The 13682-nt window shown below is 38.9% G+C and overlaps 1 protein-coding gene across 3 annotated transcripts in view; it reads left to right on the plus strand.

Annotated features, from left to right (window-relative positions):
* Positions 1-13682, plus strand: part of LOC149813343 (U-box domain-containing protein 33-like) — an 88704-nt gene that overhangs the window by 28207 nt on the left and 46815 nt on the right. For 2 of the 3 annotated variants that reach the window (XM_089992133.1, XM_089992135.1), the window contains 2 exons: positions 3654-3766; positions 3891-3985. The exons of the other annotated variant lie outside the window; for it this stretch is intronic. In XM_089992133.1, the coding sequence (XP_089848259.1) occupies positions 3654-3766; positions 3891-3985 (208 nt within the window). The remainder of the gene's footprint in view (positions 1-3653; positions 3767-3890; positions 3986-13682) is intronic. 3 annotated transcript variants of the gene reach the window in all.

Consider the following 13682-nt stretch of genomic DNA (forward strand, 5'->3'; position numbering starts at 1 on the left):
GCATGGATGACACTTGGAAGTTTAAGAGAGGACTTTGACATGGGTATAATGGCATTTCCAATATGTGAGATTGAGTGATGAGATCCTTCTCCTGTGACTATGCTATTCTTACCAACATAAGGAGTAAGAGTCAAGAGTTTACTTATATCACCCGTGACATGAGTAGCTGCTCCGGAGTCGACATACCAAATTCCTTTGTCATTTTGCTTCATATTCAATCTTGCCAAGGCTGCCAACAACAACTACTTTACTTCTCCATCCTTCTTAGCCTCTGCTTGTGGAGCTTTCCCTTTGTTTTGAGGATTAAACCAACAATTTGCTTTAATGTGCCCTTTCTTGTTGCATAGGAAACATGTGGGAATGGGTCTTTGTCCTTGTATATTGGGTGTTAGAAGTATGCCACGACCTCCATAGGTATTTCTCCCTTAGCCTCCCTTTCCTCGAAAAGAACTTCCTCGTCCTCGACCATAACTCATTCCCATAGCTAGCACATCTTGTGTTCCTGAATGTCCATGAGAATCTTCATAAGATCCTTTCAGAGTCATTTCATATTGCAATAATTTCGCACGAAGATCTTCAAACTTTGGAAGTTCTGGTAAACATAGTAAGGTTGTCGTCATAACATGATAGTCTGGCCCCAATCCACTCAAGGTTTTTTGTATTTTATCTTTTTCACTGACAAGACACCCAACAATAGCCAGCTGGTCTGTGATGCCTTTCATTTTGTTCAGGTATTCCATAATAGACATGGAATCTTTCTTCAGCATTTGAAACTCTCACTTAAGAAACATAATTCTTGCCTCAGAAATTTGTGAATATGTTTGAACTAACTTATCCCACAGTTCGTTGGCCGAACAATCATCAAGAAGAGCAATAAGGACCTCCTGTGAGAGAGTTGAAGTAATGTATGCCACTAGCGATTGATCCCTCTTCATCCAAGCAACATATTCTGGATTCTTTTAAAGAACAACAGATTGTTCTCCTTTATCGTCCGCTTTTTCTTGCGAAACGAATTCTGGAGGCGGTGGAACCGATCCATCCAGATGACCAGAGAGCTCCTGACTCTTTATAAATGGGATGATCAGTCTTTTCCAGGTTAAGAAATTGATGTTATTCAGTTTTTCAGAGACTAGTTGACTGAGAAAGCTTGAGGACAGACATGACTGCGCATGAGTAAAATCCATTTGAGAGAAGACCTGAACTGACACTTAGGTATGAGAAACAAACAGAGGGCTTGGCTAACAGAACACTCGACTAACAGGACACTCGTCTTACAGATGATAGAAAACAAGTTCACGTGGTGATACTCGACAGACAGAAAGAGAAAAACAAAAAGGAATAATGCGTTTCCAGAAAATGCAATAAAAAAATAATTTTAGAACCCACGAAAACAGCAGAGATTAACAAAAAATTTAGAAGTGCAGATTGTAGAAAATCAGAAGAATCACAGTGATCTGAAATAAAAACAGAGGTATGATTTCAGATTAAAAGCGAGGAAGTTGACAAAGAGAGAGGAACCTGCACTTTACGTTTCCAGATTCACGTGGAGGTCGAGTTTCTCACAGAAAGAGAGAGGAACCTGTCATCGTGAAACCGAGATCAACCTTTTCACACCCAGACTTGGTTAGATCCACGCGTTTGTCGATTTTCACGTTGATAGGGTGAAAACGAGGCAGCTCTTCACTCCCAGACGTCACGCTGCTCTGATACCATGTGAGAAAGGAGTCCTTGATCTCTACACAGACCTGTCACCGAGAGAGAGAGAGAGAGAGAGAGAGAGAGAGAGAGAGAGAGAGAGAGAGAGAGAGAGAGAGATTCCAGAGAAAGGGCGTCAGTCGATCGTGGCTACACCTTTCATTCTATTAATATGTTAAGTATATAAAACTAGGGTACATAAATACCCCTTAATAACATGCTAATTTACATTATACATTGATTGAGTCTGGACCCGATCCAGTATATAAATTGGGTCGGGTCCGACATATACATAATGACGACTTTTTTTCAAGATGCATATATATATATATATATATATATATATATATATATATGCGATGACTTGTATGACTTGGATGCATATAAATATTGCTTTATTACGTGAGTTAAGGTTGAATAAAATATTAAGTGATGAAATGCTTTTAAATGCTTTATGTTCGAATGCTTGAAATGAATGACTCATAGGACGTTTTTCTCTTGTCTATCACTTGACGATGGATGAATAATGTATCTTTACCTTTAAATGCTTGATATGTTTTCTTTAAGTATGAGTTTGGGCTGCTTTACCAGACTTTAGCGAGTCTGACCCCGTTTTATGGGGGACATGTAATGCAAGTAAAGTAGGATGTGTAGTTGGAGTGAAGGGTTGGTCGAGTTGCATCCTCGAGGGTCCACTCTTACCTTGTGATCTTGGTATTCTTGATCTTTTCGTTTTAAGTACTTGATCATGTAGAGACTGAAGTATTTTTTCATACTCTGATTTGAAATGAAATTGAAACTCTTCATATTTCAATCTTATATTGTACGTGGTTTGAAATGTGTATATCCCGTACATTTTGATTTAATTGTTATTTTTAATGTAACCGCTCCCAAAGTCTTAACCATTTTTAAAAATCGTTTCCGCATTATAAGATTTGATTTACTTTTACTTATTAAAAAAAATGGTCTCGAAATTTCAATATTTGAACTATAATTAAGGTTAAAATTTTTGGGGCGTTACAAGGGGTGCACAACTCGGTCTCGACCCGTTTAAGCTCTGCTCGAATTCATCCAAATAAATAAACGAGCCGAGTTTGAACAAGAGCTTAAGCTTGGCACCCATAAATAAGCCGAGCTTGATCAGGCTACTGAGCTCGGTTAGCCCGATTAAGCTCGGTTCATAAGGTTTTATAATGCTTACAGATTTAGGAATTTGGTGCTTTACCCATATGTGTACGACGTTAGGCATTAACATGGGAGGTGGGGGTTTCAAATCTCATCTTTGAAAGCTTTTTAACGTCTGAAGGTGTTTAGCTTGAGCTGAGCTGAGCTGAGCTCAAGTTTGTCTTGAGCTGATCCTGAACAAGAGTTGTTCAAGCTAGGCTTGTTGAGCCGAGCTTGAACACTAAAATATTTTGCTGAGCCGAGCCGAGCTGGCCCAAGCTCTGCTTGTGTGCAGCCCTAGAATCAACCCAGTGCACATGCTGCTGTTCTTTTTTTGGGCTGTGTTATATTTTGTTCTTGTAATTCAGTTTTCGTGTGTTCTTTATAGTTATTTGTCCCTTTTAAGGACTTCCATGTAAATAAAATCATCGTGGGTGGACCTCTCTCCATCAAGAAATTTTGGATGTCATGACTGTTTTGTCCACTCCTCTCTACATTGTTTTATGTGTCGTAGCACATCTGGCCTGATTTACAGTCATGGTCTGCTTGAAGGTCCCCTGAGTGTTTGACTTGTATGTGTCATAAGAGTGTTTGCAGAACACCATAATTAGGTTCTGATGCATACTATGGTTCAACTGGAACAACTATTTTATTAGTATTTGGTGATAGACATCAAATGCTGTGTTGAGCAGCATTCACTTCTGGGTTATGTGATAAAATTTTCTAAGTAGTTTTGATCAGTAAGTGTGATATATGCAAGTTTTTTAATGCAATCCTATGTTCACAAATCACAGGGAGATGAGTGCAGAAGCACAGTATGTCAGCAAACAAGCACATCGATCATGCAAGATATGGTTCCTCTGCAACGGAATCCATGTTCATACTCGTGAAGCTTTTCTTATTGCAAGTACACCATGGCATACAAGCAGTCCCTACTATTTAGTATTCTATTTTATTTCTTAAAGATAAGAATATACATTATTCAACTTGGTTTAGCTAGAAGATAATTCTTATTTATCTATCTGTATCAGATAAAATTGGTGTTAGAACATCACATGGCACTGATGTTGAGCTTGAGATGTCTGAAAGTAATGAGCATGGGTCGTCTCCAAATAAGCAAGAAAGTGTAAGTTGTGGTGCATCTTTTCTTTTCTTTGCATGTTTTTGTTTGTACCTTCTGAACCACTGTCATAATATCACCTTGCTAGTAAGTGAACTTGTTTTCTTTCTCTTTTATTGGAAGGGGATTAATAATGAGCGATGGCCCTTTTGACTAATTTGTAAGTCAAGGCTGGATGCTCATTGTAGAGTTCCTGTATAATTTTTTGCTCGAACTTTTTAGACTTTCAAAATCTTTTTCAGCTGGTCAGAAAAAACATTGATTTCTGTGTCATTAAAGGCTACTGATAGTGGACCTCTTCCCCTAGTTGTACTGCTGGCTTGTGGTGCAAACTGACGAAAATGCGCTGGATAAGTGACTGTAACACCTTGAATTTCTATAACCTGTAATTGTTAACGTAAACATATATGTTTAAATATGTTTTTTTGTACATATGTTAGTTAGGAGTATTTTAGTCTTTTTTACATGTAAAACTGAAACTAATGTATTTTTATCTTTCTTTATTTTTATTCTTTTCTTTTTATATAATGTAAATATTCTCATCCATGAGTGCTTTTTGGGAATTAGGATAGAGTAGTTGGGACTCTACCCAACGACTCTCTAGAGCCTCTTTGTATATAAAGGGGTGACACCCCTCTCTCTAAGTATGTATTCTCAAAGGAATTATTGTAATAACCCCCCCAAAAAATTTTGTTTGGATCCGGGCTGGACCCGGACCCAGACCCGGACCCGGATCTGACCCGGGTGATAAGTTGGCTGTGTGCTTTTAAAAGCACACAACGACGAAGGGGGGAGGTTCTCGAAACCTCCTTCCCCCTCTCGTCTCTCGGTCTCTCTCCCCCGACCGACTCCCTCTCTGCGTTGCCGAGCATTGCCAACGACGCCCCCCTTTTTCCGGCAGCCACCTGCGATATCGTCGGCGACCTCTTGTCCGTTCGTCGGCTGCACCAGAGCCCCCGATGCCGGAGCTGCCGACGACCCTCCACCTTTGTTGCTGTCGGTGACAGCATCAACGACAACTCCTCTGTACCCGGTGCCTCCTCTCTCTCTGTGCTCGCGTTTCGGCGATCAGAACTACCGACGACCACTCCACTCCCCCGTTGCCATGGTCTTCTGAGGTAAAAACCCCTTCTCCCTTTTTTTTTCTCATTTGTGAGGGGTTGATCGACAGGGGGACTGAGCCCCCTGTCGCTGCCTCTTGTTGGCAGGGGGTTCCGTTCCCTCTGTCCTTGCTAGGTCGGCAGGGGGCTCCACTTCCCTCTGCCCTTGTTGTTGTGCTGGTAGGGGGCTCCGTCCCCTTGCCATTCGTTTTGTAGGTAGGGGGCTCCGTCCCCTCCCATTAGTCTTGTCGACAGGGGGCTTCCTCTCCCCCTGTCCCTGTTGTGTTTTCTGGCAGGGGGTGAGGCTCCCCCTACTTTTGTGTTTCCCAGCAGGGGGCGAAGCTCCCCCTGCTTTCCTGCGCTTTGTAGGCAGGGGGCGAGGCCCCCCTGCCTCCTTTGGTTTCCCAGCAGGGGGCGAAGCCCCCCTGCTTTCCTGTTTACGAGCAGGGGGCAAGGCCTTCTGCACCTCGTTTGTTCTCTGGCAAGGGGCTTTGCCCCCTGCCTGTCTCGTTTCCCGCAGGGGGTTGCACCCCCTGTATTGATTCGTGTTCCGACAGGTTTCCCCCTGTCTTGTTGTGGCAGGAGTGGCAGGGAGCCTCTGCTCCCTCCCATGCTTTTCTCTGTTCTGGCAGGCAGGGAGCCCCTGCTCCCTGCCTCTGTTGCTTTTTGCCGAGCATGGCTGAGCCCCCTGCACCGGTTCTTCGGCAGCAAGGGTCATTGGACCCTGCCTCGCATTTCTTCAAGGTTGGCGGGCCGTTGCCCTCTGCACCTTGTTTGTTTTTCGGTAGAGTGTTTCGCCCCTCTGCCTTGATCTTGCTGCCTGTCTCGTTTCCAGCAGGGGGCTGCTGTAAAGAAACGACTTTGAATATATTAGGTTCAATAATGAACTAATACACATGCACATGAAGTGCGGATATACCCACTAAAGGGGAAAACACAAGCACATAATGTGCTAACACATAAACCCACGAAAGAGGCCAAAGTGCCTATAAGGCATTGTTAAATTATGTAAATCAAATTTCGTATATATATTTTATATATATAAGGTAATACATATACATATATTATATATATAAAATATATATAGTCCTAGCTTTAGTCTTAGGGGTAGTTTAGGCATTTTACACATATTCTTTTTCGAGAATATGTTTTGTATTTTCCTTTTTCTTTTTCTTTTGAATAAATGCATTGTACTTACCTTGGGAGGGGCCCAACACACTAGTCGTTGGACCCCTCCAACGGTCACATTTGTGACCGTTGGAGGGGCTCCAACGACTATGTGGAGCCCCTTCCAAGGTCTCCTAATGCCCTATAAATATGGGCACTCCCTCTTGTATTTCTCTCAAAGGTGTTGGGGATTATTGCCCAACCTTTTATTGTTTATGAATCTTAAGAGTGCATTTGCACATTTGTGATTTCGTGTTTTGTACTTTTGTGCACAAGTGTTCCAAGTGTTCTTGGTGTGTGTATGTTCATACATTTATATCGTTCCATCGATTATAGTATCTTGTTAAAGATACTTTTACATGGTATCAGAGCCTCGTTGAAGAAGAAGAATTGCGATTCTCCTCCGTTTGAGTATCTTGAAAAGCGTGCCTTCAAGCTTTTTGAGATTGAAGTGGATCATCTTCTTCGGGCAATATTTTAGAAGCCTCTTTTATGAAGAAAACGCGGAAAATACTTGAGGTACGTTTTATTTCTTATCTTCTTTCCTCTCTAATGGGCGAAAAAGACTCCCATTTCTCTCTTGGGTTTAAGCTTAATGGCTCAAACTATCATATTTGGGCTGGTAATATGAAAGCCCATATTAAAGGAAATGGGCTTTGGGGTTACATTCATGGATCAATACCGGAACCGGAACCCAAAATCACCATCATTGAAGAAGGGGATATTACGATTCTTGAAGGAGATGAGAGACAAAAGGCTCTTGAAGAATATTATTAAAAGCATGATGATTGGGAGATGAAGAACTTCAAGATCTTATCTTGGATTTTCTCATCCGTTGAAACCAAGATAAACGCCAATATCATCAAATTTAAAAAAGCTTCCGAAGCTTGGTTGTATCTTGAGAAAATGTACACTTCAAGAGACTTATCTCACAAGTACTTTCTCCAAAAGAGGGCTTTAACCCTCCAACAAAATGATATGACCATTCAGGAGTACTTTGCCGAATTATCCTCTATTTGGGACGAGCTTGCCATCCTTAAACCAAAATGGAGTGGAGAAGCAATCGAATTAAGGCACAAACAACTCGAGGAAGACCGGTTCTTTAATTTTCTAAATGGTCTTAGACCCGAATTTGAACAAGTTTGGTCCTCTCTTCTCTCCGCTTTTACATCTATCTCCCTTGAAGATGTTATCACCAAGTTAAGTGGTGAAGAAACCCGTATGGGGATTAGCAAGAATAATCCTAGCATTCTTGTTACCTCTTCTACTCAAGAAGATGGTGAATTGGTTAATGCCGTGTCAAGACCGGGAAATAACGTGAAGACCTATAGACCTCCTCATTTCAAGAACCAAGGAGGAAATGATCGGTATGGCAAAAGGGACTATAGCAAGTTGACTTGCCACTTTTGTAAAGAACCAGGACATATCAAACCTATATGTCCTAAATGGAAGAAATTAATTGCAACGACTATGGCATCCCAAGCAGAAGAATGACCTTCATCAAGTGAGTCTCTTTCCCTTCAACAAATCGTAGAAGCTTTGCAACCTCTTCTCAAGGGAGGCATTTCCGGAGCCACCATGTCATCTTCTTCCCCCGGTAAGACATCTTGGCTTTTGGATTCCGGGGCATCCTTTCACATGACCCCAAGTACTTGCTCTCTTTCAGATTTTTCTAAAAATTCTCTTCCATCCTTTGTCTCAACCGCGGATGGAACACCTCTTGAGATTAAAGGAATAGGCAATTTTGAAAGACACAATTTTTTTATTCCAAAAATTCGTCTTATCCCAAAGCTTAATTTAAATCTTCTTTCCGTCTCCCAACTCTCGGATCATGGTTGCGATATAAAGTTCTCTTCTAATAAATGTTGGATACAGGATCACCAGTCCGGGAGATTGATTGGGGAAGGCTCTAGAAGAGGAGACCTCTACTACGTTGATTTTCTTCAAGTTCCCAAGAATCAATTTTGTAATGTTGTTCAAAACAAAGATATTCATGTATGGCATAAGAGATTGGGTCATCCCAATATTGTTAAAATCTTTTATTTGCCTTTTATTAAACATCTTTGTAAAAGTGATTTTATATGTAATGAATGTATTCTTGGGAAAATGAAGTGTTTGCCTTTTTCTCAAAGATCCATGTTTACGACAAAACCTTTTGAAATTGTCCATTCTGATGTATGGGGTCCGGCTCTTGTGATGTCAAAGGGAGGATTTTCATACTATGTGATTTTTGTGGATGACTACACTAGGTTTTGTTGGATTTATTTTCTTAAACATAAACATGAAGTTTTTTCAACTTTTAAAAGTTTTCATATGATGATTTTAAATCAATTCAATGGATCCCTAAAAATCCTTAGGTCCGACTCTGGAGGAGAATACCTCTCAAATGAATTCAAAAATTATCTTGAAAATTTTGGTATTCTTCACCAAAAATCTTGTCCGAAACCCCCCCAACAAAATGGGTTAGCCGAACGAAAGCATAGGCACATCATTGAAACAAATAGGACTTTACTCATTTCACAAAACATTCCAAAGAATCTCTGGGCTGAGGCAGCCCTTACCTCTGTCTATCTGATAAACAGACTTCCATTGAAAAATTTAGGCAAAATTTTTCCCTTTGTAAAATTATATGAAAAGGAACCTGATTATAGCAGGTTAAGGGTCTTTGGATGTAAATGTTTTGTTCTTACTGATAAGAATGACAAACTTTCTCCTAAGGCCATTCCTTGTGCCTTTCTTGGCTATTCTGAAACTTAAAAGGGTTTTCGTTGTTATGATGTTAAAAGTGATAAACTGTATGTTTCCAGAAATGTGAGTTTCTTGGAAAATCTTAGTGGATTCGAACGTTGTGAATCTCATAATGAGAATGTGGATTATTCTTTTCTATTTGACTTACTGAATAAAGACGATGATCCTAGTGATGATGAGTCAGATCAAGGTAACTTAAATGAATTTGAAACTGAGGAAACCATCCCCTTGCTCCCTTCATCACATCAACATATTGATGTAGGATTACCTAGAGACCCTATCACCTATACTCATAGAGATCGAAACAACTTTAGAAGTGATATTGAAAGATATGATGATACTGGTCCAAGTGCTTCTCAGAGCGAAGTAATCCCTCGTAGAACCGAAAGAAGTAGAAAGACTCCTTCTAGGTTTATCTCTTATGACTCTTTTTCACCTAAACATAGGGCCTGTCTTAGTGCCATTCATTCTTATATAGAACCCATAAATTTTGAAGAAGCACAAAAGTGCCTTGAATGGATTAGTGCCATGGACAATGAACTTGAAGCTCTGAGAAAAGCTAAAACTTGGGAGTTTTAAAATCTTCCTAAAGGTAAGAAAACAATATGGTGCAGATGGGTCTTCAAAGTAAAGACTAAAAGTGACAGATCTCTTGAAAGATATAAAGCTCGATTAGTTGCAAAAGGATATAGTCAAGAGTATGGTATTGACTATGAAGAAACTTTTGCTCCTGTAGCTCGTATGGTCACTGTCCGATGTCTTATAACCGTTGCTTCTATCAACAAGTGGAACGTCTACAAAATGGATGTTAAAAATGCCTTTTTAAATGGCGACTTAAACGAAGAAGTTTATATGGATGCTCCACCTGGAATGGAGACTCCCAAGGGAAAAGTGCTTCGTCTTCAAAAAGCTCTTTATGGCCTAAAACAAGCCCCCAAGGCCTGGTATGATAGGTCTCTGTAATGATCGAAAATGGATTTGTTTCTTGCTTTACTGACACTGGTCTATTTGTTAGAAAATCCAATCCAGGGATTGTGATTCTATTATTATATGTTGATGACATGTTCATCACTGGGAGTGATTCTAACGGGGTTAAAAGTATAAAATCTATCTTGAAAGATAAATTTGAAATGTCTGATTTGGGTTTTCTAACTTACTTTTTGGGGATTGAAGTAGCATACTCTCCTAGAGGATATTTCTTATCTCAAACTAAGCTTGCTTCTGAGATCATTGACAGGTCAGGTATTACAGATGAGAAGCTTTGCGAAACTCTTGCAGTTGTAGGGGCAAAAATGAAAATTGATGATGGAGTTCCTCTTTCAGATCCTACACCCTACAGACAACTTGTAGGATCTTTGATGTATCTAAGTATTACCAGACCAGATATATCCCATGCAGTCCATACTGCAAGTCAGTTTCAACATGCGCCTACATCAGTTCACATGAGTGCCATCTTGCGAGTCGTAAGATACATAAAGGGTACTCTAAATAAGGGAGTTTTTCTGTCCTCTTCATCCAATTTAAAATTAATTGTTTATACTGACTCTGATTGGGGAGGTGACCCAAATAACCGTCACTCCACCACTGGTTTTTGTGTATTCTTAGGAGACTCACTAATTTCGTGGAGATGCAAGAAGCAACAAAAGGTGTCGCTCTCCTCAACTGAAGCTGAATATCGTGCTATGACAACTACTACCATGGAGATTGTTTGGATTCATCAATTGCTAGAAGACATGGGGATCACAATTGAAGGGCCCACCAAGCTGTGTTGCGACAACAAGAGTGCTATCTACATTGCGAAGAATCACACCTTTCATGAGTGGACTAAACACATCGAAATGGACTGTCACTATGTTCGTGAAACATTGATCTTCCTTATGTCACGTCCGAATATCAGTTGACAAATTTCTTTATTAAAGCCTTGTGCGCTCCGCGGTTCAACTTCCTTCTTGACAAACTATCGATCATCTTGCCCTAAGTTTGAGGGGGGGTGTTAAATTATGTAAATCAAATTTCGTATATATATTTTATATATATAAGGTAATACATATACATATATTATATATATGTATTTTCCTATTATATATATAAAATATATAGTCCTAGCTTTAGTCTTAGGGGTAGTTTAAACATTTTACATATATTCTATTTGAGAATATGTTTTGTATTTTCCTTTTTCTTTATTTCTTTTTCTTTTGAATAAATGCATTGTACTTACCTTGGGAGGGGCCCAACACACTAGTCGTTGGACCCCTCCAACGACTATGTGGAGCCCCTTCCAAGGTCTCCTGATGCCCTATAAATATGGGCACTCCCTCTTGTATTTCTCTCAAGGGTGTTGGGGATTATTGCCCAACCTTTTATTGTTTATGAATCTTATGAGTGCATTTGCACATTTGTGATTTCGTGTTTTGTGCTTTTGTGCACAAGTGTTCCAAGTGTTCTTGGTGTGTGTATGTTCATACATTTATATCGTTCTATCGATTATAGTATCTTGTTAAAGATACTTTTACAGGCATACATTAATATTATTGAAGAGAAGAAGGGTGTAACACCCATTACAATAGAGCAAAAGCTCCTCCAAGAACTAAAAAATGCAGAGGGAAAGCCCCTATTTATAAGCCTTTGAGGAGCCACATAGGGGGCTCCCAAAGGAGTCGTTTTGTGACCGTTGGGGGCTCCCCAACGACTCATTGGGGAGTCTTCCAATGTGGTGCAAACCACAAAAAAATAAATTTAAAAATAAAATAAAAGGAAAAATAAAAGGAGAAAATACAATCATATTCCAAAATGGAATATGCATAAAATGACTAAACTACCCCTACGACTAATATAGAAAAATATATATTTTATATATATATATATATATAATTAGGATGATATATATACATATATACCATATATGTATATGTATCATCTTATATATATATAAAATATATCTAATTACAATAATTGATGAGTACATTTTAACACCCCCCTAAAACTTTGCGTGTGGAAACGAAAAGATTGAAAAAAGTCGCAAGACTCCAAGAGGCTCCGGTAAGGATGTCAGCAAATGCCTTCCTCCAATTGTCTTTTAATGGTGAACACATTTCCTGAACTATCCAAGGTACTTCCTTTTATCCCATCTCTAAGATCCTGTGGAATAACAACAAAAAACAAGTAAAAAATATCTTTGCACTTTACTCAAATGGAACATTCCTAACAAGATGAATTAATCAAAACCATATCGGATGACTCATCCACAAATCAATGGTGCAAAAATATAACTTATGCATAGTAATTTGAAGCACATGATAGGATAATTACTTTAGCATGAAAAGAAAATTTAGAAAACCAATATTTCAAAATCATATATCATGTCGAATTATAAGAATGTATAATGCTTTCACAAGCTCTAAAAATGGTTAAAACACAACCCCACAATGGGGAATAAAGCAATGGTCCGCCATGGGACCCCATAAGAAGCTTATAATGAAGTGCCAAACAAGAGAGACGAGATCTCCAAGAGTAAGCACGGAAGCACACACATATACAAGAGACCACTAATGGGCAAAATAAACCACAAAAGTGGTCAAACACACAAGAGAGGTGAAAAATATATTTTACTCATAAAAGGCTTCATAAGAAGCTTAGAAAGAGGTATGAATTAATGGGTGTTATTCATTTTGCAATGCATAATCTACACATTTCTCTATTTTAGTAGGGAACCTTACGCATTTAGGAACATCTCACTCAAATGATTGCAATTATAAAAAATCATTTTGCATAATAAATAAAAAGGTGGACAAAACCATAAGCACTTAGTATGTAGATTAAATGCCAAAAAATCAATTTGATTTTAAAATATGCATATTAATGATATTATTCACTTGTCTCTTTAAAAGACAAAATATGAATGAAATTTCACAAATTTCAACAATAGCTCATCCACTACAAGCAACTACCTCATTAGTCCTCCAAAACCCTCAAATCAAGTGTATAAGCTACTAGAACAAGAACATAATTATAATGCCATTAAAGGCCAAATAACACACACAAAGGTGTGTATAAACACCTCTTGTCTACATGTAATAATACTTGAAATGAGTGCATCAACGACAAGAACAAGAGAATACACGCCAACATGGACCAAAAGCATCTCTTGTCTACGTAAAAATACACTCAAGATCAAGTATGCTCAGCTACTAGAACAAGAGTAATAAGCCAACCATGGGCTAAAAACACAATACATCTCTTGTCTACATAAAATGACACTTGTAATGAGTGAAAGAAGCCAACCATGGGCATACATTTCAGCGACTAGAACAAGGACACAAATGCCAACATGAACTAAAATCACACACCATGGTGTGAATCAACGTGCCTTGTCTACATATAATAACACTCAAGACAAATGTGTTCAGCTACTAGACCAAGAGAACAAAGCCAACAAAGGGCTACCAACACACAAAGGTGTAATAAAATTCTTGTCTACATATGATGACACTTAGATAAGGGTTACAAAAGGAGAAGACTTTTGAGGCAATAAAACTTGTAATAACAAACATATAAATAAAACCTTGAATATAACCAATAGAACAATATTCGTGAAAGTATCTTTATCAAGATACTACAACCAATAGAACAATAATTTTGAAAAATAAATACGTGCACATACGCACAACAAGAACACCTGAAACACTTGT

The sequence above is a fragment of the Nuphar pumila genome, chromosome 16 (genome assembly GCF_984573655.1).
Source record: "Nuphar pumila chromosome 16, dmNupPumi1.hap1.1, whole genome shotgun sequence".
Lineage (NCBI taxonomy): Eukaryota > Viridiplantae > Streptophyta > Magnoliopsida > Nymphaeales > Nymphaeaceae > Nuphar > Nuphar pumila.